The 27,252-nt window shown below is 39.6% G+C and overlaps 2 protein-coding genes across 3 annotated transcripts in view; both read left to right on the forward strand.

Moving 5' to 3' along the window:
- The first annotated feature begins 441 nt into the window (after positions 1-441).
- trafd1 (TRAF-type zinc finger domain containing 1) lies at positions 442-7,610 on the forward strand. Its single transcript, XM_032577617.1, is given in 14 exon segments — positions 442-570; positions 1,219-1,268; positions 1,343-1,478; positions 1,809-1,862; positions 2,130-2,522; positions 2,524-2,569; positions 2,691-2,966; positions 3,038-3,102; positions 4,074-4,337; positions 4,784-4,807; positions 4,809-4,911; positions 5,198-5,333; positions 5,447-5,492; positions 6,773-7,610. Coding segments are annotated over 13 exon segments (1,608 nt in total). The 5' UTR covers positions 442-570; positions 1,219-1,233; the 3' UTR covers positions 6,803-7,610.
- A 1,601-nt stretch (positions 7,611-9,211) lies between these two features.
- Positions 9,212-27,252, forward strand: part of smtnb (smoothelin b) — a 53,039-nt gene continuing 34,998 nt past the window's right edge. Inside the window, exons 1-4 of one of the 2 annotated variants that reach the window (XM_032577607.1) lie at positions 9,212-9,552; positions 24,894-25,051; positions 26,406-26,484; positions 26,576-26,654. In XM_032577607.1, the coding sequence (XP_032433498.1) occupies positions 9,502-9,552; positions 24,894-25,051; positions 26,406-26,484; positions 26,576-26,654 (367 nt within the window). In that variant the 5' untranslated portion in view covers positions 9,212-9,501. Of the gene's footprint in view, positions 9,553-21,032; positions 21,147-24,893; positions 25,052-26,405; positions 26,485-26,575; positions 26,655-27,252 lie in introns of those variants that run through there. The other variant, XM_032577614.1, reaches the window with a different exon arrangement.

Raw genomic sequence — 27,252 nt, forward strand, 5'->3', positions numbered from 1 at the left:
ATAGTGTGATCATATTAAAAAGCCACAACATGGTGATACCAAGGAGAGTATTAAATATGTGTGATATTCGTTTCATGAACTGTTAAGTTCTTGAGGAATGCAACATTTATAGCTTGTGTATGATTTGTCTGTTTATTGGCTCTGATGTGTAATGGCTGCAACTTAATCAAATTATAGTAATGAGGGGTAAGATTAATCTTGATGAACATTAAACCAGAAGAGTGGAAAGAGGTGTTATTTGGTTGTCTTTCTTTATTTTACCATAGCTATGTGTAAAAGTATTTTTTACAGGGTTTTGTCTGAAATATTTATATTGTACATAGTTAAACTAAGTAGGAACGCGTATTTAGAAACAATCTGTATCACCCGACACATCTTGCGGTGCACGTTTTCGTTTTTTTTGTGTTTTTTTTATTTTTTTTTACTGAACCAATCAGAACGGAGCTGAGACTGTTTCGCATTATGCTCTGCGTTTAGACTCGTAGGAAAATTGTTTAAACCTCAATTAGTTTTGTTAAGCAAAACCAAGTGTACTTTTTCTCAGTAAAGATAAATGGGATCTTTGTCTTGGTAAGATATACTCAACTGTTCACCATTGTTGTGAATAGTTAGTTTTATGGCCGCAAAGTAAGCACGCCTGAAAGACTTTACCCAGGGCAGGAATTTCCCACCTATCGGGACGGAGAATTAACAAACTGTTTCTCTAAGCTAACATCGTGAGGTAGTTTGTCACTTGCCTATTTGGTTAAATACCGTCGAAGGACCAAAGGTAAACTCGAATTAAAGCTTTAACAAAAAAATACTTCTGTGGCTAGGTTGGCTTTGTGACGCTATAAATGCGTTATAAAGGGAAGAAAATGATACTTGGGGTTAAGCTAAGTAGTTTGCTAAGCACAACTGATATTTAGAATAGAACTCTGTGAAGTCGCTTGTTTACTAATGTTGACTAAGAGTATTGATATTGAAATATGGGCTATTTTTGTACTTAACATTATTAAGCTACGTAAAAACAGTGAATAAAGCGAAAGTGCTGCCGATTAGTTTCATTTCAAGATGTAAAGTTAGCTCCGTTTTTCTGATGATTCATGGAGCTAAACTAAGTTTAGTTTCATTTGTTGACTTAATCGACTAAGCAAATTCCTCACTACAGTTGACTGAGTGAACTTCAGCCACCTTAACACAGACAGATTGGTGTAATTTCTGTAATGTTTCTTTTAGGTCACAAGTGGCATCATGGCAGATGAAAACACACAGTTCTGTGGTAATTGGTGCGTATAAACTAGTTATGTCACGACTCATGTTTTTGATCGATTGTCTGAACTTAAATATTTTTGGCTTTCAGCAAGCACGACATTCCAGAGGCCAATTTTACCACTCATGAGATCCACTGTAGAAGAAACATTGGACTCTGTGACGTGTGCCAGGAGCCAGTGCCCCACTCAGAGCTTCAGGAGCACAAGATTCAAGAGCACACACAGGTATTATACCCAGCTTAAGATTACTTATGTTTATAAACCATATTGTGAAAAAAAAAGTAAAGAGTTACCTTTCAGCCTGTTGAGTATTTTTACTGAAGTGATTTTTACAGGTTAAAATCTTAAGCACCTTCAGAAAACCACTGATCTTGGAGAAAAATAAAAAAATTCTGATTTTTAAGTATGGACACTATTTCCATTTTGACTGAACTTTATTATGATCTTTCAAGTCAGACTTATCCCACTTGTCACCTGTCGACTTGTAGCTCAATCAACAAGAAAGCAAATTACAGTCCCAAAAATATTTTGTTACTTTTATTTTGGTTTCTCCAGATTTCATGCAAATGTGGACTGAAGATTGAGAAGAATCAAAGTGAAGTTCATCAGGTATTGCCTTACTTTTCTTTACATTACATTACATGTTGCCAACAGAATCTTTTCTCTAAAAAAATACTTTTCGAATCAGTGTCAGAGGATTTTGCGCTGTAGGAAATTCTGACACCTATTTAGGGGTACATTTATTTAATTTGATGTAGAGTTAGAGAAGCAGTACAACTGGTACAAAATAGTATGTAGACTTTAAATTTCTTGACTTATAATATTTAACAATCTGGATGAGGGCCACTAAATGTTCCTTATGGTTGTGTCTTGCAGAGCTCTGAGTGCTCTCAGCGGCTGGTCCCATGCCCGTACTGTGAGCTGGAGCTTGTGTTCAGCCAGTCCAAGGAGCATGAGGATTATTGTGGTGCACGCACCGAACCTTGCCCCAACTGCAAGTGCAACGTAATGCTGCGTGAAAAAGCTGTGCATCCAGTCCTATGCGGAAGCCTAACACCACCCCAAGAGAGGAACAACAACAGGATGGGCTGTGGTCAGACAGAGAATCGGTCTTCTGATGACTGGTTTGAGGCGCACTCAATCAGAAACCCCCTAAGAGCGCAGGAGGGAGCCCCTAAGAACAATAACATCAGCGCAGCGGAACGTCCTCACTTTCTTCTGCCGTTTGAGCCTTCAGTTTACAGCGGCTCAAGTGGAGATCGGGAGGCAGGGAAGCTGGAAGAGTTCAACATCTCACAGTACAACATCTAACCTCTGTGAGTTGATTCTGAACTATCTTATAGATACAGAACCCCAAGAACGGTGATGTGGTTTCATGTAATTGAGTATTAAGTTTGATATTTTCTGTAATAATTGTGTGATTGTTTGTGTTTTAAGTTCTTGGACAAGGTGATTTTCTTCATGGCGGCAGCAGCAGCGTGCGCCCTCCTGATGAGGAGTCGTCAGGCCTCGACTACGACTATATGTTGGCCCTCAGCCTCCAGAGTGATGGAGAGACAGCAGCTGGAGGAGCAGAGGACAGCGTGTGGAGGAATATCTGGGACCACGAGGACAAGAAGACAAACTCATCAGTGAACTCATTTCCTTTGGCCCACAATAAAAACACTAACTCGCCTGAAGGGACGAGTGCAGTTCAGGGCTCCGGGCCCGCAGGTAAAATTAGGAGGATTGCATTGATTCATCTGAGTGTGCACTCGGTTTATGATTTAACTTTGTTTTCACAGATACCATGCTGCCTTGTGAGTTTTGCGAGGAGTTGTTTCCAGAAGAGGACCTTATTCTGCATGAGGTTTGGGGATGTTTTTGAATCCATTGTGGTCTAAGTGGGGAAGTAGCAAAGCAGCACGGATGCAGTTAAGGCTCATGGTCAGGTGATCATCAGTGTGACTGTATCTATAAAAACATGAGTTACGAGGCCATTTGCAGGTAAATTGAAGTCCATGTGATTATTCCCACATGGGAAACATTTCAGAAAGTTCATATCAGAGGAAACTCCGGCTGTCAAGCAGGAAGGTGGAGGGTTGATGGGTTGACTTGCTTTGCAGCTTTATAACCTCGGCAAGCCAAAGTATTCTAGAGTCAGATGTGAGACCATCTGTCTGACAGGAACAGCTCGGTCCAAACAGAGACATGAAAGTAACAAGCAATATTTTACGTGGGCTGGGCTTATTTTTTTCTTCACAGACTCCTAAAAGTCATACAGAAAACAACTTTTACTACTAGTAAATGATCATGAGGCGTACTTAATTCTTCCATGTTTAGCAGCATGGAACCTGTTGTATGTATGCTTGAGATTAGAGTTAAATGATCTTAGACCCGATCACTCCCTTTATGTCCTGATATGTAAAATTGTAGAGCTGGAAGAGGGTGTGCTTTCCTTTTACAATGGCTGCATGTTTCGCACAGAAAGCTGAATAAAAAGCTTGTCTATTTGGATCTATGATTTCTAATGAAATGACATAATTACATAATAGTTCAGAAATGAATTCATTCAGTTCCCTTCAATGACACAAACTGGCTTTCCATGGGTGAGTTTTGACTGTTGTCAGGTAATTAATGAATTCCTTTTAATTAGTAAATCAATGCTAAATATATTCTATTTAGACCTCAAAGACACCTCTGTACTTTTCTTTGTTTCAGTTCAGTTCCAGTTAGCCCAGCCCTTTACGACGCAGATTTTATCTGCATCTTTAAAGTAATGTGACGTCTAAGACACGTTTAACAAAGATTTTAATCTTTGTTTTTTTTTCTTTGTGTCAGACCGGATGCAGTCCCGCCTCTGCGTTTGCATCTTTTAGCAAGAAACCGTCTTCACCTCCTAAAGATGACAGGATGGGCAGGAAGGCTTCATCAGGGCTGATGCAGAGCTTTCCAAACACGCTTGCTTCCAACATTCCCACCTTCCCTCGGTCGGTCTCCCCAGCCTCTTACAGTCCTCCTGCCAGTCCACTAGAGGGCGACGTGGTTATTCCATGTGAATTCTGTGGCGTGGCTCTGGAGGAAGCTGTTCTCTTTCACCATCAGGTATTTTTCCACTTTTCTCCTTTTTTTAAAAAAAAAAAAAATTGCTACTTCTCCTGTTTTAATTAAATGTGTGTTTTGTACAGCATAATGCATAAAACTTGGTATTTAGTCGCTGCTGGCTCTATTCTTCTATTTTTTTATTATGGTATGTATACAGTGTCTCTTCCCAGACTTTACATGGTGTGATTGTTAAAAAAAAAAAGATCCATTAAGGGAATTAATAAAGATTTTGTGAGCTAATCCCATTTGCTTCTCAGATTATACCTAATCTATAACACTGAGCAAAATATGCAGTAAACTTTAATTTATTTCAGGTTTATTTTTATAAAACTGCATCGTTATTTTCAGCTAAACGTAAGAATCAAACACCTTCAGGACTTGTTTTATCTTGAAGAAACTTCATTAGCATAATCGGAATTTTGTGTTGTTTCTCTTCTGAAACCAAGGACAAATGTGACATGCGGACCGAGGACTGGCCACCAACTGAATAACACCGCAATCCAGAAGCCTCTGGGTCCTGCTGGAGATGCCTTTGGACAGACGTCTGCAGATTTTCAAAGAATAAAGCACCAAGGTAAAGTTGGATATTTCTTCCGGTTACTAATAAAGATTAAGACAATAATCTACTTCAGCAGTATTCTACCATTTTGAATCTATTAAAAAAATGTTGGTGCTCTCACAGATACTTCAGTGTTATATATATAAATATATATATTTTATTATTTCACAGTTTTAAACACACTTCTACCAATTGTGAGAATAAATGTGGATGGTCCTGTAGATGCATTTCTGGATGCTGTCTTTTGTTTTTACACACTCATGACCTTTGCTCCTGTATACATCTGACTTTTCGGATGAAGACTTTTGGGACACAAAACCTGGACAAACGTCTGGAGGATGGGAAATGAGGACGTCCAGCCGTGACGTCAGGGAACCAGAGGACGCTCATTTCTTTCACTGTGGCTCTGACACGCCCGGTTCTGCTTCAATACAGGGGTAATAACAATAATACAATAAGTGAAATATGTTTTTCATTTAATTTAGAAATATTTAATCAAGAATTAAATGCATAATAATTTGTACTTCTTTTTGGTAAATGTATCCATCAGATTTTATATGCCAGAAAACAAAGAAGGGACGGAGAACAGAGCTAAGGTACGTTTATTTTTATTTTCTCAAACTCTGGTGTTTATTCTGCCTTTGTTTAATCCTACTGTTAAATGACTTCAAATGTTGGAGTATTGACAATATCCATATAAAATATTTGGTTAAAAGTTTAAACCAAACAGGTTCTTATTTCTAAATGTTTTTTTCTGTCACCTGTACATTTAAATAAACTCTTGACACACAAAGAGTTATTGCCTTTGAATGAAGGCAATAAGTTGTTAGCAAAAACAGCTGAAACCTTTCAGTTTCAAGTCTCAACAAGTGATTAGTGTTTATAGTTATTTATGCTTTAAAACTCAACAGCATTTCATAAAGGTGAGGAAATGCGACAGGAAGAGACCAGCGAGGTGGAGCTCCATATTTGGAGGCATTTTATTACAAACCTCCTCAGAGTAAATTAGCTCCTTAAACGTCTTCACCGAGAGTCCGTCAGTCTGAGCTAAACTCTTCCAAATTTCACCTCACAACAGTGAGGAAGACAAAGTCTTATGTGATCTATTCCAGGAAGGGCAGCTTCTTGCAACCTGTTTCCTTTCCTTCAAAACTCTCTACTGCAGATTTTCTCCTTATTTTATTTCTGTTGCAATGATTTGAGTCAGGAAGCTTCTTTTCCTCCACATCCACAAGGCTGCAAACGTAAATGTCTCCAGTCATCAATGAGTCACATGATGAAGCATGTATCAACATCCGCTGGGCGTTACATTATTCTGAAGCAAGTTTAGACTCTGAGTAATTATTCAGTATAGTACATGCCAGACATTTTCTTGTCCAGTATGAAATATTCACTGTATGACTGTTCGATGATATCACAATGTTTTCTCTAAAATATCATGTAAAAATCCTCTAATCCCTTCTTTCATAAAACAGAAAAGCAACAGTTATTCGTACTACTGCAAACATAACTAACATGTTGACTATTAAAGGTACAATAATACTATGAAAAATATAAAGTCTTTAGTTGTGGGTGTCAGACGTGCTTATTGTGCAGAATAGTTGACCTTTTCACCTCCGTTTGAAAATGACATGATGACGGTTCTTTCATTCCGACGCCGTGACTGTTCATGTTTTTCACAACTGTAATATTCCTAAGAAGTTTTATGTGATCAGACTAGAAGCCTTTAAAAACAAATATTCTGTTAGAAGCAATGAATAAATCTGCAGGAATCAGATTTCTCATGCTTCAGTATTTCCTGGCGTGTGTGTTTTGTTTTTGTTGTTTGTTTTGGTCTGTAAAAAGTATTTTTAGCTGTACTGCTGTCTCTTTCTAGCCACCCAAGAAGCAGAATGAGGAGCAGTAGGAAGGATGTGAGATGGAGCGTCTGGATAAAAAAAAAAAAAAGGACTGCACCTCCTCCTCTGCTTCACCTGTTTTTGCACACATTTAAACAATAAAGGTATAACAACCCAAGTGCCTTTGAAAACCTAAGTATCTTACAGTTTATACTCTATTAATTTTTACAAACGTCTGAGTTGATTTTATTCTCGCATTTTCTGCTTAATTTTGTGTTTTGTGGTCAAGCCTGATGAATTGAGAAATGTATTTTATTAACATTGTATTAGTGTTTTTATTGCCTGGTTCATTTAAAACAGACCCAGTTGAAGTTAATCTGCACCTTGTTTCTGCTGCCGGAGACATCTTTGTTTTTATCCTTGTGTGTCATCTGCTTTTTGTTTCTGTATTCATCTATTTAACAAAAAAAAAAAAGGATGGACTTTTTAAAAAGACAATGTTGGGAACAGATTAAATTTGTTAGAATATGTTTCTCTGACCAAGAAAGTAGACATTTCTAAGCATTATTCTCACTTTATACTGTTTAACACGCGTCTTTTGTAGTTTTCTGTAACTAAGCAATGATTTTTTTTTTTTTAATTCTAACCTACAGTCGTGTTTTATTATACTGATAGCTTCAAAAGCTATGATGTTTTTGTGACTTTAACACAATAGAAATATGTATTAGGAAGCCAGAAAGGTTTAGTTAGTAGAGCTGCTGCAATCCATGACAACACCTTTCATTGCGGATTTAATGCACACAGCTGAATATTCCTGTTAAAAATGATGTAATACTCTTTGTCTTGTGCTGTGATTAAATATTTCAATAGGGATAATGATGGTTTTATCACTTTCTTAACATCTTGGTGATTTGACTTCATACATTTCAGAACCTTGTTGTCATATATGAAGTTTCGTGAGCGATGGGCAACACAATACATTTTTGATTCTGATTTTTTTAATACTGTTGGTGTGAAGGTGATTTTGCAGGTTAGAATCACCTGCAGAATCACCTTCTGCAGGTAAAATAATTTACCTTCATTTACAATTAAGGTAAATTTGAAGCACATAAATTTCAAGTTTTATTCTCTCAGTCATATATTTGTTTAAATTGACGTCTTTAAGAATAACACAATGCTTACATACAGCAAACTAGGCCGAGATCCTCAAAGTCTTTCTGCACAAAGTGAACATATACACACACATTAGATAACTTCCATATATTGAATTTTTATTGTTTAAAAAATATTTTCGAGGAACAAAATAAGTAATATTTATTAATCTATTTGAAAGAAATTACTTGAAAATTACTGTACCCAAATTATTTTCTGTTTTATGTTAATGGAAAGGCTATATGTTATATGACCAAATATAATCTCCGGTCCTAAAAAATGTGAAATAGTTCTTTTTTTTAGTATTGAGTTTGAAAATTGGATATTAGAAGATTCTAGTGTAATTATCCAGCTGCATTTGCATTGTATAGCTATTTTGCAAGAGGAAAATAAACAGAAAACATGTTTGGCAACTCCCAAATGCACCCTCCCTTTTACCCCTGTCAGAGATGCCACCCTGGGGAGAGAGCCATAGCTGGCTGCTTGCCACTGCATGCTATCATGTTCGCACAGCCTACTTTGTATCCAAACAGTCAATGATGGTTCATTAGTTTCTGCTTTGTGAAATAGTCTTTATTTTGAGATTTTACAAATAAGATTATATAACATAAGTGTAGAGTGAAAACCAGACAAGTTTTATGATTTAAAGTTTTGTTGAAATGTGTGATTGTGTATAATATCTGAATAGTTCCTAGTAACAATGCTCACCACAGTTTGTTGGATAGGGATTTTGTTTGAACGGATTTTAGTTTAAAAAAAAAATCTGGAAAAGTCAGGGAGTGTAAAAATCAACAAAATGAGCATAAGTTAAATTGCAATAATAGTTTTGTGTTTTGCACCTGTTTACTTATATATCAGCTGGCTATTCTGACCAGAAACACACATTTATTTCATAGTGCTTGTTTCACATAGGAACAATTTTGGTGGCACACTGCCTCCAGCCTTCATTTATTTACTATATAACCATTGGCCTCAATGTAAATAACCATCCAATACTAATAAAGTCTCATAAAATGAAGTTTATATAAAGTGCTATGGTGTTTTGAGACAGGAACTGTTTTACGATGGTAAAAATATACATTTGTCTTAGTGCCGCTTTTAATCTCCAGGACCAGTTAATCTGGTTTTACACAAATTAAGTAGAACACAGTTCTTGGAACCTCACTTCCAGAATCTTGAACTGAAGAAGCTAAGAGTGGCACTCATTGCCCCTCATACACAAACGCTGTTTCACATTTCCCCCGCATGGCGGTGCGCTTTGAATGAACGCCGGGAGGAGCCGGAGTCCGGACGGGGGCGGGGTTACAACTTTTCAGTGGGAATTCTCAGTTCAAAAAGCTGCTGCTGTCCTGTCGTCTGAGAGTCTGGTTGCTTCTGCTTTCATTGGGACCAAGAAACTCCTGCTCAAATATGATTTTAGCGAGCGGCTCCAGAGTTTTCTATTGTTAGCTGAGCCAACAACAACCTTCACCGAAGAAGTCAACAGAAGGAAAAGGAGCGTCAAGAAATAAAACGCGAATCGTGCAGGTGGTCACGTTGTGGACCGGGGATCATCTTCACAGCGAGACTCCATCCATCCATTTCTTACCTTTCAGTCTCACCTGGACTCATCGAGATGTCACTGGAGACATATTCAGCGCTGGACGAGTCTTCTCTCCGAGCTTTGGTGAGTAAAAGTCCGGAGATGCTCTAAAAGTCTGTTAAAAAAAAAAAAAAAAACGATTTAGCACAAGCAGCATTGAGTTTTTAGATTTCCACTGGGTGCTTTCTCTAGGCTGAATTACTCTGCTTTGTGATTTAAGGTGTGTGGACACTGCAAAAATTAATTTCCAAGTAGCGCAATAATACTTTTGACTTGAATTATCAGGGAGCTTCTCCTTTAATTAACACACCTGAGAGGCAGGTAGGCTACTCACAGTGTTGCTGCTAATCCTCCTGCAGACTTCCTCTGTCTGCACAGCAAATTCTCAACAAAGAAAAAGTACATTTACAAGTTTTCCTCTTATAAACCGAGGGAAATTTTTTTTTTATCACATTTGTTTGTGATAAACAAAGCTACCAAAGCACTTCAGACATTTGTAGTTTTTAAATGAAAGAATTTACAACATTTAGTTGATTTAAAAAATATGCACTGCTGATGCGAGGAAGGAAAATATCTCAAATTTACAAAGGAATATTGTTGCACTTCTTCATAATCAGCTTATCTTTATTTATGTAGTGCCAAATGACAGGAGTGTCCTCTTAAAACAGATCACCTTGAAACTGGATCAGTCTAAATAAAAAACATTTAAACAGTTCAATTCATTCCAATTGAGAATTCAGATCTAGTTACATAAATATTCACTATATGGCAAATAAAAAAGTAGACAGATTTAACTCATGTAAAAGAAAAGAAAAGGCAAACAGACCATTATATCAACATAAATGAACCTGATGAAGGTGTTTACTATTGTGAAACTATTAGAGATCATGTCACATGTCCAGCTATGATAAGAAGAATGTATCACATGCATTGAATGTCTGGAAGTAGTAACTATCACTGCTTCGTCATGTCCTGATTACTTCCCAAGGCGGAGGAAGGTGTAGTGTGTTCGGTGTATCATGGCACCTGACACATTTACAAGGAGACGTGCTGTCATCCTGTTCAGACGTTGTTACAGCGAGTTTGTTTGAATTGCACACAAACGGGGAAACTACTGCTATTTATTATCGGTTTACACTGTAAAAAGAGAAAAAGAGTCATTAGGAATTTGTTTAATGTCTCCTATTTATGTGCTAATTATTATATTTGCGCTTTACCAGTTTAACGATTGAACTTGACAGCATAGATTTTTCTGCCTTTCTTCTAAGGAATCTATTACCAGTATGAGGGTCTATTAATGAATGTTTAGAAAGCTGGTCTTGAAGCACAATAAAGCCGACATGTTTGCTTTGGAGCCAAGCTGGGCAGAAATGTCATGTTTGGTTGACCTATTTAAAGTGCATCCACTGATCTGCTAAAGTCTGGGATGATCCGACTGTAATCTGGAGTCAGTGTCTCGCATTTTACCACAAGTCTGTTATATTTTACCCATACAGTCAGCTGGTTTGGACATTTGTGTTGACAACCAATTGACCAGATCTACTTGGTGAAATGGCCACAGTGTATCTGATTTGTTTTTTCTTAAGAAATCTCTGGGCAGTATGAGGAGGTGTACTAAAAAATTTTTATTGCTTTAAAAACCTCAAATGTTTTATTTAATTGTCTTCTTTCCAACCTTTAGAGTTTTCTTTTGTTAATGTTGTCCTCACATTTGACGTCAGCTGACAGAGAAAATGTAATGAGCTCGTCTTGCTTGGACAATGCATCCTGCAGGATCTTGCAGTAAACACTGCCATTGTCCTGGGACCTGCCTCGGAATAAAATGCACATCATGCAGCCTCTTCATTTGTCTTTTCAGCTTCCCAGTGTGGAGCTGGATTGAAAATGTCCCATCTCTCTTTCCGCTCTGCTGCAGCATCTTTCCCTCAGCTTTAAGGTCACTCCGATCCCACAATTTCACTAATGATGTTCGCAGTGGCAGACTTTTCCATCCGCAGTGAACTTTTAAAACAAAACAAACTCGCAACAGAAAGTTCACAAGCAGCTGGGATGAAATATAGTTCATTTTTGGAGCTTTTTAGAAAATCTAACACCCTATTATATAGTTTTATTAGTCAGAATCTATTGTCTTGTGTTTTTAGGATCCTGGTAAAAGATAATGGACATTTTGGGACTCAAGCTGGTCTGAGCTGGTTGTAAAGCCTCTGCTATTAAACTGCAGTTGGATAACAACACGAACTCCAGGCCTGTGTTGCTCTTAACGAACTTAGCAGTCAGAAGGTCATATGGCGGTCTCTTTTAGCGCTGCTAATCCCATTGCTACACCTCTATTCAAAGCCCGACCTGCCGTTTTATGTTGCTCATCTAATCCCTCGCTAACGCAACCAGAAGGAGCTTCTTTTTTTTTTTTTTTTCTCCCCCTCCTCATTTCGCTTGGCAGGAGCGATTATTTATGCATTCATGAAAATAATCGGTTCTCGAGCTGAGAAGGTATTTGTCAAGGTTCATCTTCTGATGAACCGAAGCCGCTGCCGAGGTCAATTGGAGGATAAAGCTCTCTTGAATCTAACGACTTAAACCGACGTCCCTTTGCTGGAGTTTGATGTAGTGTAGAGTTTGATGGAGTGTTTTTTTGCAGAGTGATGGTTATCAGCTGCCACAGCCCTGATTTTTGCTGCTAGGCATTAGTTTGTTGCGTGTCAGTGTGTTAAACCTGCAGGACCTGTTGCGTCCACAGGTGTCTGCTGGCTGCGGCACAGGTGCACAGCCCTACTTAGCGCAGACGTTGGCATCTTGTCAGCCGCTCTGTGATCTTCCCTCTAATTATGTCACAGAGCTGCACAGGTGGAGGCAGAAAAAGGTCCAAATGTGACATAATCATCAGCCTGAGCGCTCGGTATTGAGGTGGATTGACATAAACGCTGATTGGTTTCCGTGTTCGGCTGATTTCGCATGCTGGATGGGTCCCACGTATGATGATTTATGACTAGTCCTTCAAGGTCTTGACTGTCCTTTTTCCCTGGTGAGCCAGAGGCATTCACACATGTTTAAAATAGGCCAGATTCACTCGGTGGTCCAGTCTGGTTGATAAACGAGACCCTTGGGCCTTTAATTTATGATTTTTTTAAAAACATTTTGTGCATCGACAACAGCTCAATGGTTACAGTCTGCAAGGAAGAGCTTTCTTATTTTTGTAGGATCTTTGCGTTCTCTCCAGCTTCACCTTTCCTCCCTGTTGAGACGGGACTCATCATCTGTAAGGAATAAGTTGGAAAGATGATTGCTTAACCGTCACCTGGAACCTTTATTAAAAAAAATATAAATACTCCTTCTTCCTTCTTAAAGTAAATTAGACGTGAATTTTCCATGGAACATCAGGCGCATGTTGTTTCATGCAGCAGATTTCCATTGAAGCAAACTTTCTTCCACAAAGCCTTGATAATTAATGCTCTGATAGCAATCTGTGGTTGCTGTTTATGAATATGATTGCCTTGATTGTTTTCTCTCTAGGCCTTTTTCCTATAGAAGAAGAAGAGAAAATATTTTTCTTTCTGGTTTTTATTCCAGTTGCACTTTTCTGTTTCCCCTCATGATTAATTTAACTGAAGCCTCTGGCAAAGTCATCCTGCCTGAGCCGACGCAGACGCACCAGGGGTTATCTACAGCGCTGCAGCCTGCACACTTCAGCTTCTTGTCAGTGAATTTCCAAACAAAAGACCACAGAGATAAGAAGCTGCATCCGTGTTTTGGACAAACGGAGAGCTTTAGTTTCTGGATTCTGCCATAAATATCTGCTCATATTTTGCCTCTGAAAGGAAGTGAAATAATGTTTTTACTGTAAAATAAGGCTGCTTGTTGAAAACATGAATAGTGTTTTTTTTTTCATTTAACAATACTGTAAAATAGTACAATAACAATAAGAGAAGTGGCACCGTGAGAGGTTACTGCTGCACTACAGCTAACAGTATGAGCTCATTTGGGTAAAAAGATTATTGCAATTGTTTTTCTGTTTCATTGTCTTTTTGAAGTTCGGTATCATCAAACCTTTTATATATATAAAATCTCAAGATTTTCCTCTCATACAAAGTCATGAACAATGCATATTTTGGAGTCTTAACCTTTTTTTATTACCTTGCCTTAATCATCCATTAGAGAATCATCACATCATCAGCTTTAAATATTGTAACTGTGCAAAAAATGCCAAAATGTAAAATGTTAAGCTTTCATGTTCCATCATTTTTTCCCCCTATGATTTAATGTTCTGTTGATAAGAGTGCAGGAGAGTGTTTTAATATGTTCCTGTGTTTTATGGTTCCCCTCTCCTACCTGTTGCTGTGCTCTGCTGGTCATCTGGCTGCAGGAGCGACACCGACATTTCCCAGAGTTTACAGTAAAGACAGTCGTTGCTCTTTTTAAATATTTCTGGTTGCTGAAGAGAGTCGTGATGTAAATCACCTTTTTAAACCTGCAAGGTTTTTTCCTAAGCTCCTGTTAGGCTTCAGGCTGAAGGTCTGTTACCTTAACAGAGTTCAACTCATTAACCTGCTAATATCTGCTTGTTGTGTTACAATTTTCTGGGCAATGAACACTTTAAGCTGCACTTTAAGTTTCTTTTTATTATTTTTTAGCAGCAATAGCAAAAAATTTTGCTTTTCAGTTTTATTAAATAATTTAGATTTTATTTTTGCATTTAAAATTTTTTTTGTGTGTAAATAAATGCTATATCTCTGAAACCGCAGCTTTATTAATCAATGTTTTTTCATCTGGAGATTCTTGGCCATTAAATGAATCGGCAGCAAATCGACTTTGACCAGCAAATGAACCTGAAAGCTAAACGCTGCGTCTGCTGAGGGTTTCACTCCGGCCTCTTTATGCCCGATAGTTTTTGCTGTAAACTTTACAACTTTACTGTTGTAAAGTTTTATGTAAAAGTAAATGCATTAGATATTTTTCTTTCCTTTGGCAAAAATAATAAGTATGAGTTGAGAAAATCTTAAAAAATTAGATATTAAAAAACACACAAGCAGAATCTTAATTTTTGGCTCTTGTTGGAGGATTTCTGTTTCTTTGAAATTTCTACGAGAGGCTGATAATCAGCTGGACAATGTGTGTTTATGTGAAAGATTGAGCAGAGTATGTGTTTATTTTTTTAGTTTAATAACCAACCTGTGTCATATTTGGGGAAATATAACGGTTACAACCAGCTGAAAAGCGGATGGAAGCGGCTGCTTGTGAAGTCTGAATAAATGAAAGCTGTATATTCTGGCGCTGCCTGCTGAGGGTCAAACAGTCTTTGTAAAAGCAGTCAGACTGGCTGACCCTCAGCTGCTCTGCTCTTCACGTCTGAGCGGTTAAATGATCCAGCAGAAACTGATCTGTCTGTCTTCGTCATTCTGCCAAGTGGAAAAGGTCTGGATAAAGGATTGAAGGTGTCTCTTCCGTCCTCTGTGTCCCTGAACGCCACCAGGCGTCTCTTAGATAAACACTTTCCCCTGAGTTTATTTCTTTAATCTTTTTACTTTGGCATTTAACTTTAAAAACCTGTTTTGAATTCAGATGAGGTGCTAATTAAATGAGAGGAGCTTTATTGCTCTCCTGTCAGTATTCACCAGTGAAAAGGATAGTTGAGGCCTGGAAAATCTCTAAGATTTTACAAGATAGAGTTTTCTCTCTGGGGTGGAAGCAATTAACCCTAATTTGCTTTGAGATGCCATAAAATTAATACAAACATCAGTTTGATTATTTATTTGCAAAAAACTTTATTTTTGTTCTAGTTTGTGAAGGAAAATAACTGACTCCAGGATTTGGTTTTGTTATTCAGAAATGTTCTAGGTGGAATTTAAACTGTAAATATATCATGTTAGAAAATATTCTCTGTTAAACTAAAAAAAGCTAAAAGTGGAACACAACAGACAGGATGCTGTCAAAAAAAAAAAAAGTCAAAAAGTTGGTGCTTGGAGCTTTTTCTGTGTGTCCCTCAGGAAGGAGTCGTTTCCTGAGGTCCTCCTAACATCACCAGGCGGATGTTGATGTTTAGCTTTCCAGATTGCTCCTGTTAATCTCGTGACGTTCTCGAGATTTGCACAGCAGATCTGCTTAATTGTGTTTGGCCCCATCAGTCGGGCCTGCGGCTCCGATTGTTAGCATTGGAGCGCATGCCGTTGCAGATCCAAGCGGAGAACAAACACTTTGCATGTTTCCCACAGTCCCTCCTTTTACTTCCTGTTGGACATGTCCCTCTGTCCGTCCATGGAGGTTTTCACTCAGAGCTTCAGATGGACCCCTGAGAAGGGTAGAGGGGAGTCGTCCTTCTCCAGCACCTGCTGCGTCTGCTGACAGGCCAACAGAATCGCAGCTTTCATGTCTTTCAGAGCGTTTTTATTTGTCATGGCTCCCTCCTGCTGAAATCTGTCATACTGTAACAGATTTTTCTGCTCATAAAACCAGAGGAGATAAAGCTGCAGATAGCTGTCGTGCTGTGATGATTTACAGTTATTCAGAGACATAAAGACAAAGAAGCAGTGGAGGGGAAGGGCTCTGCTTTTTCAGGATCAAACATGTCGCTTTGGAAAAAGTTCAACTCCCAGCGGCAGGTTATTGATGGGTGGAAAATGATGCATGGTTTCATCCCCACCTCCCCCAAATTTTGCTTGTCTCCTTTGCTCAGACACCTCTAAACAAAATTCTTCATCCTGCAGTAGTTGCCGAAATATAACATGGAGTCCGAGTCCGTGTGTAATTTAATCCCAGAATAAATTCAGCGTTTTGTCATAAAATAAAGTGAGAAAACGGCTTCATGAAGACCCAGAAACAACCACGATAAAGCTGTGGATTAATTTTAGGGTTGGGTTGTAAAGCAATAGTCTGGCCTTTAAACATCCCATTGAGAGCTGATCAATCCATCATGTGGACATGGAAGGACTAAGACACTGCTGTAAAACCGCCAAAACATGGCGTCCGCCCAAACTGACAGGCTGGGAAAGAAGAGCATCAATCAGAGACCAAAACCCAAAGAGAACGGAGAAATAGTGGCAAGGCCTGAAATTTGATCTTTTCACCCAATCTGACTGATTTTGATGTTTTTTTGCAAAGAGGAAGGGATGTTTATGTGTAAACATTTTAACCATGCACTTTTTTCCCCCTTTTGCATCACAAATAAGCACCTCAACGTGTTGTCCTGACACACAAAATCCAAGTAAAATGCATTCAAATTTGTTGCTGCAATGCAATAAAATGAGAGAACATTGCCAGACACTGTAGCTGGCTGCGCTCCAAGTGAAATGTATTGCTTTTCTACTATCAGTGAGTCTCTGGTTATTTATAAAATCAACACAGAGGCAGCTTCCTTGTTCTTCTGGCTGATTTAAAACCTGTCATGATTCCAGCTTCCTCGTGTGGTTCAGCTGTTTCTCTGCAGGAAGCTATAAGAGGACAAACGGTTCCTTTACAGTAAAAATGCTCCAAACATCAGAAGCCTGTTTTTGGTCGGCGTATGCAGAGTCGGCTGGTTAACCTGTCAGCATGTGGACTCTGCAGTCTGAGCTCAGATCTGTCTTCAGCACATCATTACGGCCCTATAGGACACCGATGATGATTAGCCCCCCTGTCCTTTGACCCGTATGCATTCCTCCATGTAGCAGCTCTTTTATGTGTGCTAGCTCGACTGTAAAGGGGGACACGGTTTTCCCAGGTCTGCTCTGTGGCTCCGTCCTGCTTTATTAGAGGTGATTAAACCGGGTGTGCAGCCCAAATTTGTAGATGATGATCTTTCTCACTTTCACAGGTTCTCCAGGTCAGACAAAGGATTCTCAGTGTCTGTGGCGGCGGAGCGTGTTTCAGCCTCGGCTGTGATTAGATATTGTTGTTAATTTTTTATCCGAAACTCCCTCCTGAGGAGTCAGGTGCTCCGTGCCTTGCAGGGCTCTCACGGATCCAGATTATGTTTCCATTTTTCAACAGGCGTGCGTCAGCCAGATGCGGTATGATGAGCTACTGAGAAATGATTATACACGTGCACCTGATGCAACCTGGACTTTCTTCCTAATTAACAAGCAGTGATTTGATTTAGGGCTGATTATTTATCTTTGTGTGTGTAGCAGCGCAGCGTCTCCATAGACAGCTGCTAATCTATTTCAGCTCTGCTCTGAGGAGTGTCCTGAGTCTCCTTATATGGACAGTCATGAGAACACTGATCCGATCTGCTTTAGCCTTAAACCGCTGTGGAGATGATTAGTTCATCCTCAAAAAACTTGTGCAACTCCTACTGTTACACATTTAAAAAAACAAAAGAAATATTTGCATTACTTGAAAGCAGAAACATCTTTGCATCTCAGCTGAAATCTTCAAGTAAAAATAAAAAAGAGGTCCTCTAGGAGTCAAAGGGTCAGAGTTCAGCCTGAGGAGGTCATGATGCTCCCAGAGAAGGCCAGGCGGGCGTGTGTGGGAAGGTGAAGTCCTCCACACATCAAGCTGTGAAGTTTGACCCGATCTCTGTGACCTGCAGACTGCACAGCAGGAGGGAGACAAATACTCTGGTCCGTGGGTTTCAGTTTTTGTTGACCATACGTTGAGTAGCTCTAATACTTCTGTTTCAGCTGTGCAGGAGGCCACTTCATTTATTTAGGGAAAGAAGTTAACTAAAACAACCCGGCCCTTTGTGGAAAACTAAATGGTTCTTAGCAGCAACAGATACTTTGCGAGAAGTATTTACCATCGAAGTGGAGGAATTTTGACTTGCTCTTGTTTGCAGTTGTTTTAATTCAGCAACAATGGAGTGTGTCCAAGCATGAAATTTCTTTTAAGGCCACGTTGCAGCAACTACATTTATGTTCACACTTTGAATAGGCCACTTCAAAACTTCTGTTTTTTTATTTTTATTTAGCCATGCACAGATAAATTCGCTTGCTGCTGCTCAGCCCACGTTTGCTTGAGCTAAAGGTCACAAACTGAGACCTCAGAGCAACCCCACACAAACACACGGCCACCACCATGTTTGACTCTTTTTTTTTTTTTTTTTTTTCTTCCTTAATGCTGTTTTGGTTTTACACCAGATGTAACCAGACACTTGCAACTGCAAAACCATGTGTCACTTTATGTCCACTTCACAATAACAATCCAGTGCTTTGTGCTGTTTTATCACATACAAAAGTAGTTTTCCAGGGCGCTGCAGGTGTAGCTGAGTGCACTGACAGACGTTGCTTACAGTTTGACAGAGTTGTTGTACGAGGAGTGTTTTCTTTCGATTAATCAGTCTCAGGCGTTGAGAGGCTGAAGCTGCTCTCTCTGTACCTATGAATAGATGCTCTAATGACAAGAGTTAGCCAGAGCCCTGTAATTAAAACTCATCTGAACTTGTTCACTCTTTGCCATCTGCTTTCACGGCGATGCGGCTCAGCGCTCTGTTTGCTGCTGTTTGCACGGTTTAACCTCGGCGTGTTTTGACCACCTGAAGACTCTTCTTCACGCTCCCCCTCCCTGCTGCTTCTGATGAAATAAACCAACCTCTTCAGCTCAGAGTTGCATGTAAAGCTGCACCAGGCTGCCGCTGTCACTGGGAGCACGCCTCCAGCTGGCTGGGATTACTGGTAACCCAGAGTGCTCTCTAATTGGCTCTGATTGATTGATTCGAGTTGCGTCACATGAATGCCTCTGGAGGTCTTGAGGTTTCACTTCCCACTAGGCCGCGCTTCAGCAGGAAGTGACTTAAAGCATGCAAGAGCCTGCTTGTGAAATATTGTTTGTCTCTCACTTTTGCGTCAGTGTTACACCTCATTAATAATTTTGTGTGTGTGTGTGTGTGAAGTGCTTTGTGAACGTATTCATACCACTTAACACATTTGGTCACGTTACAGCCACAAACCTGAGTTTATGAGAGAGCAACAAAAATCAGTGTCTGATTGTTGAGCAGAAGGAAAAGAATAAATGGTGCTACTTAAATGTTTTACAAATAAAAATCTGAAAATTGTTGAGCACATTAGTAATCATTGATACTTGGTTTGTAGAAGCACCTTTCCCTGCAGCTGCATCCTTTTGGGGTTTGTCTTTTCCAGCTTTCCAGATGTAGAAACTGAAATTGTTGTTAATTTTGTCAGTCAGATTGGATCAAGAGTACCAGTCATTGCCTCAGACTCTCAATAGGAACTTTGACCATCCTAATGCCTGGATATGCTCTGATCTAAAGCCTTCCCTTGTGCATCTGGCTGCATGTTGGAAGCTCATTTTCCACTCTATGTTCAAGCCCTTTGTAGCCTCATAACATCCTTTCTTCGAATATCGGCCTTTATTTATCTCCATCCATGATTTATTAGTTCTGAGCATTTTCTGATTTGGGTTGGTGAGTTCAGGATGATCTGTAGTGTTCATTTTCCATCCCATATAGAAATTTGCATCTGAGGTACAACTTTAATATTGGTCTCATCTGACCAGAGCTCCTCCTTCCACATGATGTTTGCTGTGTCCCCTGCATCGCCTTTAAATGAAAAGAGCTAAGTGAGACAATTAAAGCTTCTCATAGTTTTATTGTGTAACCCTGCTTAATTTTCAAAACTTTCTCCCTGACTTTTTCGGTTTAAGAGGTATGACTGTATTTACAAGGCTCCGTGTCTGTTTGAGTCAGAGAAGCTGACAGATTCGTTTTCGTTTCGGTCTTTAGTCGCCACCTGATCCGTTCTGTTTCTTTGAACACAATGTACCAGGTGGAGATCCCCGCCGCGTCTAACAGGTGTGGCTTCAGGTGTGAGGAGATGAGTGGTGCGCTCCAGACGGTATGATGACTGTCCTCCGGACTTTGTTAAAGTTGCTGACAGCTCGGCGACGTCTCAACGACTGCTCCTCCCTCTTGAAAAGACGTATTGATGTTTGATTTTTGTTTGACTCACTCATCTGCGAGCAGGTGTGCTGTCTGAAAGCTCTGTGATTCTTCGACTGAGCACCACAAACCAACATCGGGGACAGCGACTTCAAAACGTACTCAGTCCCTTTTGATTCCAACAAGTTTTTCATAAATCTTTGACAACAAAAATCTAAGAATTGTGTTGCACAGTTCGTTCTTCTATCTAGCCCCTTTCAATCTGAAACCTCTACATCAAATTGAATGCAAACTATTAGTCTCTAGGAATTTACTAAATTAGATTTTTGACTCTTATTTTGCAAACAGCAAGGGGGTTTCTGGAAAGTTTTCTATCTGGGTCATGATGTTATTTCGACATACGATGACAGTTTCTAAGTTTCCGTTTGAAAGTTGCCGTTTGGGACAGCCGCTGGTTAAAGGTGGTGTTTGTAATGTTCCCTTTCTTTCCTTTTCAGCTTTCCCTGAGGTCATGGTCATCTGGCGATTTTTGTCAAACGGACTCTGTGTCTGCAGCAGCACATGTTTCCGTCTCGCTCCCTCTTTAACGGTTATTCTGTTTAAGTTGGCCGGCGTCCAGCTTCAAGGTGTGTTCTGTTTGTCTGGGTTGCTCCATATTAGTTTCCTGAGCAGCGTTATTGGTTGACTTTTATTTTCCTCTTTTCTTTCTGACTCTGCACCAGTTTGAATTCAGCATTTATGTGTTTCGACCAATCCGAACAGAAAAACATCTCCACGTCTCTCTGGTTGGTTCATTTAAACCTTTGAGGGAAAGGTCATAGGCTGACGTTTGAGATAAAGAGCGGGTCAAGTTGAAGTGCTGACGTGACCGGTAATCGTTTTTTACCTCTTATCACATCTTGACTCTTGTGCTTAGCTTTGAAAACATTAACAGATGGTTTGTGCTCCCAGTTCAGGAGCTCTGGTTCATTTTCTTTGTTGTGACTGTAGTGAGGATTAATCTGCGTCAAATTATGTTGATTGTAATAAATCACTTTCATAATCTATCAAATTCAGTCTGAGGAGAAGATTCTTTTCCTTTCCAGTTAGACTTTTAAACGGTAACAGTAGCATAAGATCATCTCTGAACATAATTTGTGATTCTGAATTTAATTAAAAGAATGAAATTTCATACGTGATTTGAAAATAAAATGACAAGAATGAGATTATCAAGATAAAGGATTGAGAGATGGTAATCAATAAAGTTAACAATCAAGTTCTTTAACTAAAAAATATAACGGACAAAGAACAAATACTCAAAGCTTCAATCACTAAAACTGGCTAAAGGAGCTTTTTGGTTTCCAAAACGAAATTTGTATTTTGTGACCTTTTTCTGCATTGTAACATCAAAACAATAACTTAAGATGTAGACAATATTAGGCTAAAGTCTTGAGTCGACCCGTAAACAGATTTTGCTGGATGACAAATTGCCCTAAAAGTCATTATGATAAACAATAATATTGTTGTTTTGAAACCATTTCAAAGTAATAGTGATGGCATTTGCAAGTACTCCCTGTTGGAGAATAATTAATTTTAATTTCTAACACTAGAACTGGACGATATTTGAAATATCCAAAATAAATAAACAGAACAATTGAAACAACAAATAAAATGAACTGCTCTTCAATAAAGAGGCTAATTGAAACCAAACAACCAGTCTGAATGATATTTGTCATCCAGTGTCTGGACTGGATGACAGAGAGAGTGAGAGGAAAACAATCATGCAGAATTATTGAGCTCGTTTTAATTTATCATGCAGTTAATTGATTTATTGCTTACCATGACGAGCTTTGTTTCGAGGCCACATTTCTGATCTGTCAACTTTCCCAGCAGCTGGCAGCAGCTCCAGTGAACAGACTGTGATTTAGGAGTAACTGCAGGGAAATCGGAGGCGGCTTGTCTTTTGGATTTATGATGAAAATATTTTGTGAAGGCCAGTGTTTCCCATGTTGACATGTATAGTGATATATTGTAGTGTGTAAGTGGTACACCAGGGGTGTTGAACTCGGTTTCGTTTTCGGCCATATCAGAATGAACAAACTACTAAAATATTAATAAATAGCTCTCTGCATTTGACGAGTCTTGAAATTAAATGTTGAACATTGATATAATTTGGCAGAATTCAGAAAGAACTGCTTTGATTTGATTGATAAAATAATATTTAAGCACACAGTTGTTATCTTGAAAGTTCACTAGAATCTAGAGGGCCTTATAAAAACTCATGGCGGGCTGGATCTGGCCCCCGGACCTTACGTTCGACACGTGTGGCACACAAATCTAAATGAGGAGAAACAAAGGAGATTTTTGTGAAACATCAAGTCCTCCCACTCTTTGAAGGAAGTGTGAATAGTGCATGTGTATCGGAGTCGGGATGAGGAGTTTTTCCCCACTTCTCTGAATATAAATATTTTTTGTCATCATTGCTGCAATATTTAAGACACGTGTCAATTATTTCACAGTGCTGTTCACATATCAGGATGTTCCAACAATATGAAAAGATCTCCTGTTGTGATCAGTGTACAGTCCACAAATGTGCAGCAAAAGGATGCTGTCACACTAAATGAAAATCCAACAGCATAATTAAAGTTAACATCCAAGATGTACGCTTTGTTACACTCAGATTTACGTCCAGTCCTGATCTACGCAGGACAGAATTGCTGCCTGTTATCGTGAGGTTTGGTGTAGAAGTCTGAAGTTGAGGCAGTTTTTATATCCTAGTGATGAAAAATGAATTGGTCTGCTCTAAAACTTGGCAGCCATTGCACAAACTATTTAATCCCATCATGACATTTACTCAGCAGCGATCTGGACAGCGTGGTAACAGACGGCTCCCTCAGTGTTTGGTTAGTGTGTGAGTGTCTGCCTGTGTGGGCATGTGAAACAGACGCTCCCCGCGTCTTTTTGTTCTGATTATTTTCCCTTCTTCCTTATCAAGCATTGTTATTTCTAGTTTCTCATATCATCTCGCTGCTGGACTGGAACCAAAAAAAACCAGTTTCTGACTGCTACAGTACTTCTCATTACCGCCTTTTTTTTTTTTCTTGTGAGTCAGCAGGAATGTGAGGAATGACCTGCACGTTTCCCACCCAGCTTTCATTTGCCCATTTTTAGGCATGCCCAAGTGCTTCCTCCCCTTTTTTCCGTTCTTTCCCCCCACATTGTCATCCTCAAAGCTCTTATTCCTCTGTTTCCTTCTTTCTTCTGCTCTCCAGCCGTCTTTTTCGTCAGCTCAGCACTTTAAATTTCCACAAATTACAGTATATAAAGAAGGCTTCTCTGAGCCAGTGCATATTTTGTCAAACCGCAGCGAGACCTCAAAACTGCCGGCCATCTTCGTCACTGAGACGACCCTCTTCCTCCTCCTCTTCTTCTTCTTCTTCTTCTTCTTCTGTCTTTGGGCCTGGCCGGGGGCATGCCGGCTCTCGTTTCAGCGGATCAGCATGTTGAGCTGAGCTCAACAACCGCAGCCTTTAGTAACTCTGGGCAAACAAAGGTTTCTGTCCTAACTTGGTCCATTGGGTGCTTTATTTTATTTTTTTTTTAAAGTGATCGCAGGTTTTATAAAAAAAAAAACATGCCAAGGAGCTCCTCAGCTCTGCATGTGCAGACAGGTTCCTGCTGCAGACCCACAGAGGGAGCCCCCTCCACACCAAACTCTTTGCTTCTTTCTTGATAAGATGAAAGCATCCAGCTTGTCGAGGGGCGGTGCAGCTGTCCTCGGGTGTGCTTTTATAAACTCCTTAATTACCCCTCTTCTGTTTGAAAAGGAGACATTTTCACTAATACGCACTCACAGTGATGAAATGACTCGCAGAGTGTCACACAGCTGAATCTGTGGGGTCTGCCGACGGCATTGGAGAGGAAAACACCTGGATGACAGGTTGACCTGCGGAGCCGAACGCTCTTGTGTTTGTAAAGCTGAGGCACAGCTGTCGGTGGTTCTGTTTCTCATCCTCGGCTCCCTCCCCACGTCGACCTGTCTCGTCTCATTAGTGGAGTCAGAACTCGACTCTGGCCCTTTAACTTTACCCCCACACATCAGATATAAGTCCGGGTTCATTCAGGGCATCACGCCTCCAGCCTAGAATCTGATCTGGTTAAAAGTCTGAAAGGTGCTCATAGTTTGAAAGCTAAAAAATAATTACATACAGAGAGACTCGCAATAAAGTCCTGTAAGTTAAGGCTGAAATTGCACATAGCTGCTAGCTCTGCTGGTATCACATTTACCACCCTGTAACTACAGTCAAAACTCCAGGATTTTGACTTTTTCTTTTTTGCAATCAAAATCGCAGATTTTGTTGTGCTACTTCAGAAATATTTGCAAGAAATTTTGTTGTATTTTCCTACTTAAAATTACATTCCATTTAAAGTTATATCAGAAATCAATGACTGACACTTTTTGCAAGGCACTGAAATTGTGCTCAGTCACGTCTTCATGTCTAGCAAAAACTCGTAATTAAGTCATGCAAATATGCAGCACAAGTGAAAAGTCATCTCTTTTTGCAAGTCAAATATTTGCCATCTCTATCGGCACCGTTTTGCTCTGGGATCCGTTGTCATGCTCGTCGTCTTCTTGCAGCTGGATAGAACCCTGGATCTGGACGAGAGACGCCTCATCCGTTCAGCCATCCGGGAGCTGAGGAGGAGGGAGATCGAGGACATGGAGGCCGCTCTGGCGAGCAAGAGATTCAGACCAACGCACCTGAATCAGCAGGAGGACAAGGAGAACCAGCACAGGTGAGTTCACGCACCCACTCCCACTCATCCCAAATGAGAAATACCTCAAACCAGGTGAAACCGAAGATTACAAAACCAGATGTGGAACTCCTCGACCATTAGGGAAAAAACTCACAAGAGACGGAAAACTGCAGCTGTAGTAAATTTTTCCTTTTTCCACTTTTAGTGCTCACATACGAGGTCCCTGCTTACAGTTCCATTAATTTCCCTTTTTTGACCAACTCAGTGCTTTTCCAGCGCATAAGTGAACTGATCCCAGCAGCTGTCACGCTGCAGAGGAATGTAGATGAACCGATAAGTCAGCAGTAACACTTCTCTACCTCTTCATCTTCTCTGTAAACATGTTTCTGCCCGTCAAATCCAACAACAAACAGGCCAGAGGTTTTCCATCACATTTCTGCATGACTGTGGTTATTTGTTTTCTTAAAATGTATACTAATTTTAAATAAAAAAATAACACTGCTGCTGTAAATTTATTTGCAGTGATAACATCTTTTTAAGTCTCTTAATACTTAAATGTGGTGTGCCTTTTTTTATTTTTTATTTTACTTTGATCGTGTCCGTTTGTGTGTTGCATGGCAATGCAAAAAAAAAAAAAGTGAAATAAATGTCAGTATTTGTCAAACAAAACTTTGAAATGCTTTTATTCCATTTTCTTCTTTGCTCTTTATCTTTTAACAACACAAAACATTGAAAGTCAGTTGCAGATTAATTAATTGTGCATGTCTAGTTTGGCCTGGTTGAAATCGTTGAATCCTGAGTGAGTTTAAGGTCAAGGCTGCATTATTGTCGCAGCATGTGGTTTGGACCAAGAAACACTTTAACACTATTTGATGTCAGGCGTAGACTGAGCACTCTACAGTGTCGTTTTTTTTATCCCCCTTTTCCGTCACTAAATCCTCTTAACAGAGAGAGGTAATCATTCCCATTCACGTCGGCACTCAGAGGATTCGAGTTGCAAAAATAACAGAGGTGCCTCGCAGAGGCTGCTGGAGAAATCCTACCTGCTGTCGCACATCCATTCACGTGGGCTCACAAAAAAATAAAATAAAATAAAAAAATAACAGCTATTCTCGCACCTCTCATATGTGGAATGTGAAATATTTAAACTCCAGCAAGCAGCACATTATTCAATAGCTGGGAATGGTGGGGAAAAATGAGGCTAATGAGGGAAGAGAGAACTGAGTCAGAAAGAAGTGGAGTAGTCTGAGGCCAGCAGACGACTGCCACACAGTTTGGGTTGTTGCTCGTTACGTCCACGCTTTGCATTTCTGAGTTTATTTCTTCAGGCTGTAAAAACTGTGTGCTGTCCTTTAATAATAAATTAAGTGCTTTATTTTATTTTTTTTCTCAGATCAGAATCCAGCAACGACTTGGACGTTCTTTCACAAAAGCTTCAGTCGATCCAGGACGTTGACGAGCTCACAAAAATGGTGACATTTACAAATCAGTCTGTCTTGTTGATTCTGATGTTGTTGCTATATTTTGGTGTCATGGATCCACTAAGCATTTATTGTCCTGCAGCTTCGTGCTGCAGCCGAGTACGAGGAGAGGAAGATGATCCGAGCAGCGATCCGACGGGTCAGGGATGAGCAACTGCAAGGTGAGCCGAGATATGATCGTCTGGGAAACATTTTCCAATGAAGGTTAATTCTTGGGACCCGTTTATGGATTAAAAGCAACGATGGACTGGAAAGACCCGGAATGAAAGTATTTTCCACAGCTTGATAAGTATAGGAAGAGATTAGAGCATGGAAACGAGTATGTGTGCATATACAGTACAGACCAAAAGTTTGGACACACTTTCTCATTGAATTCAATGAGAAAGTGTGTCCAAACTTTTGGTCTGTACTGTATATATACATATATATATTTTTTTTTTAAACTTTATTCCTGATTCCATTTTTTAACTTTTGTTCCCTGTCCATCCATCGTTTAGTTTTGTCTATCCATCTAAATCCAGTTCTCTGTCCATCCATCCTCCTTTCATCCAACTCTCCAGCAGTCTTCTGAACTGATGAAAGATGGATAGAACCGTTTGCAGCTTCAATATTTAAAGTGGAATTGTTGTAGTAATATCAACAATAGATTAATTGTAAACATTTTGTATTTGTACTTCAGAAATTGGTTAAAAAGGTTCTGGGAAACCTTTTTATCCTGGAGAAAAGGTCCTGGAGAAGCCTGGAATTTTGACATTGAAC

This window comes from Xiphophorus hellerii, chromosome 12 (genome assembly GCF_003331165.1).
Source record: "Xiphophorus hellerii strain 12219 chromosome 12, Xiphophorus_hellerii-4.1, whole genome shotgun sequence".
Taxonomy (NCBI): Eukaryota; Metazoa; Chordata; class Actinopteri; order Cyprinodontiformes; family Poeciliidae; genus Xiphophorus; species Xiphophorus hellerii.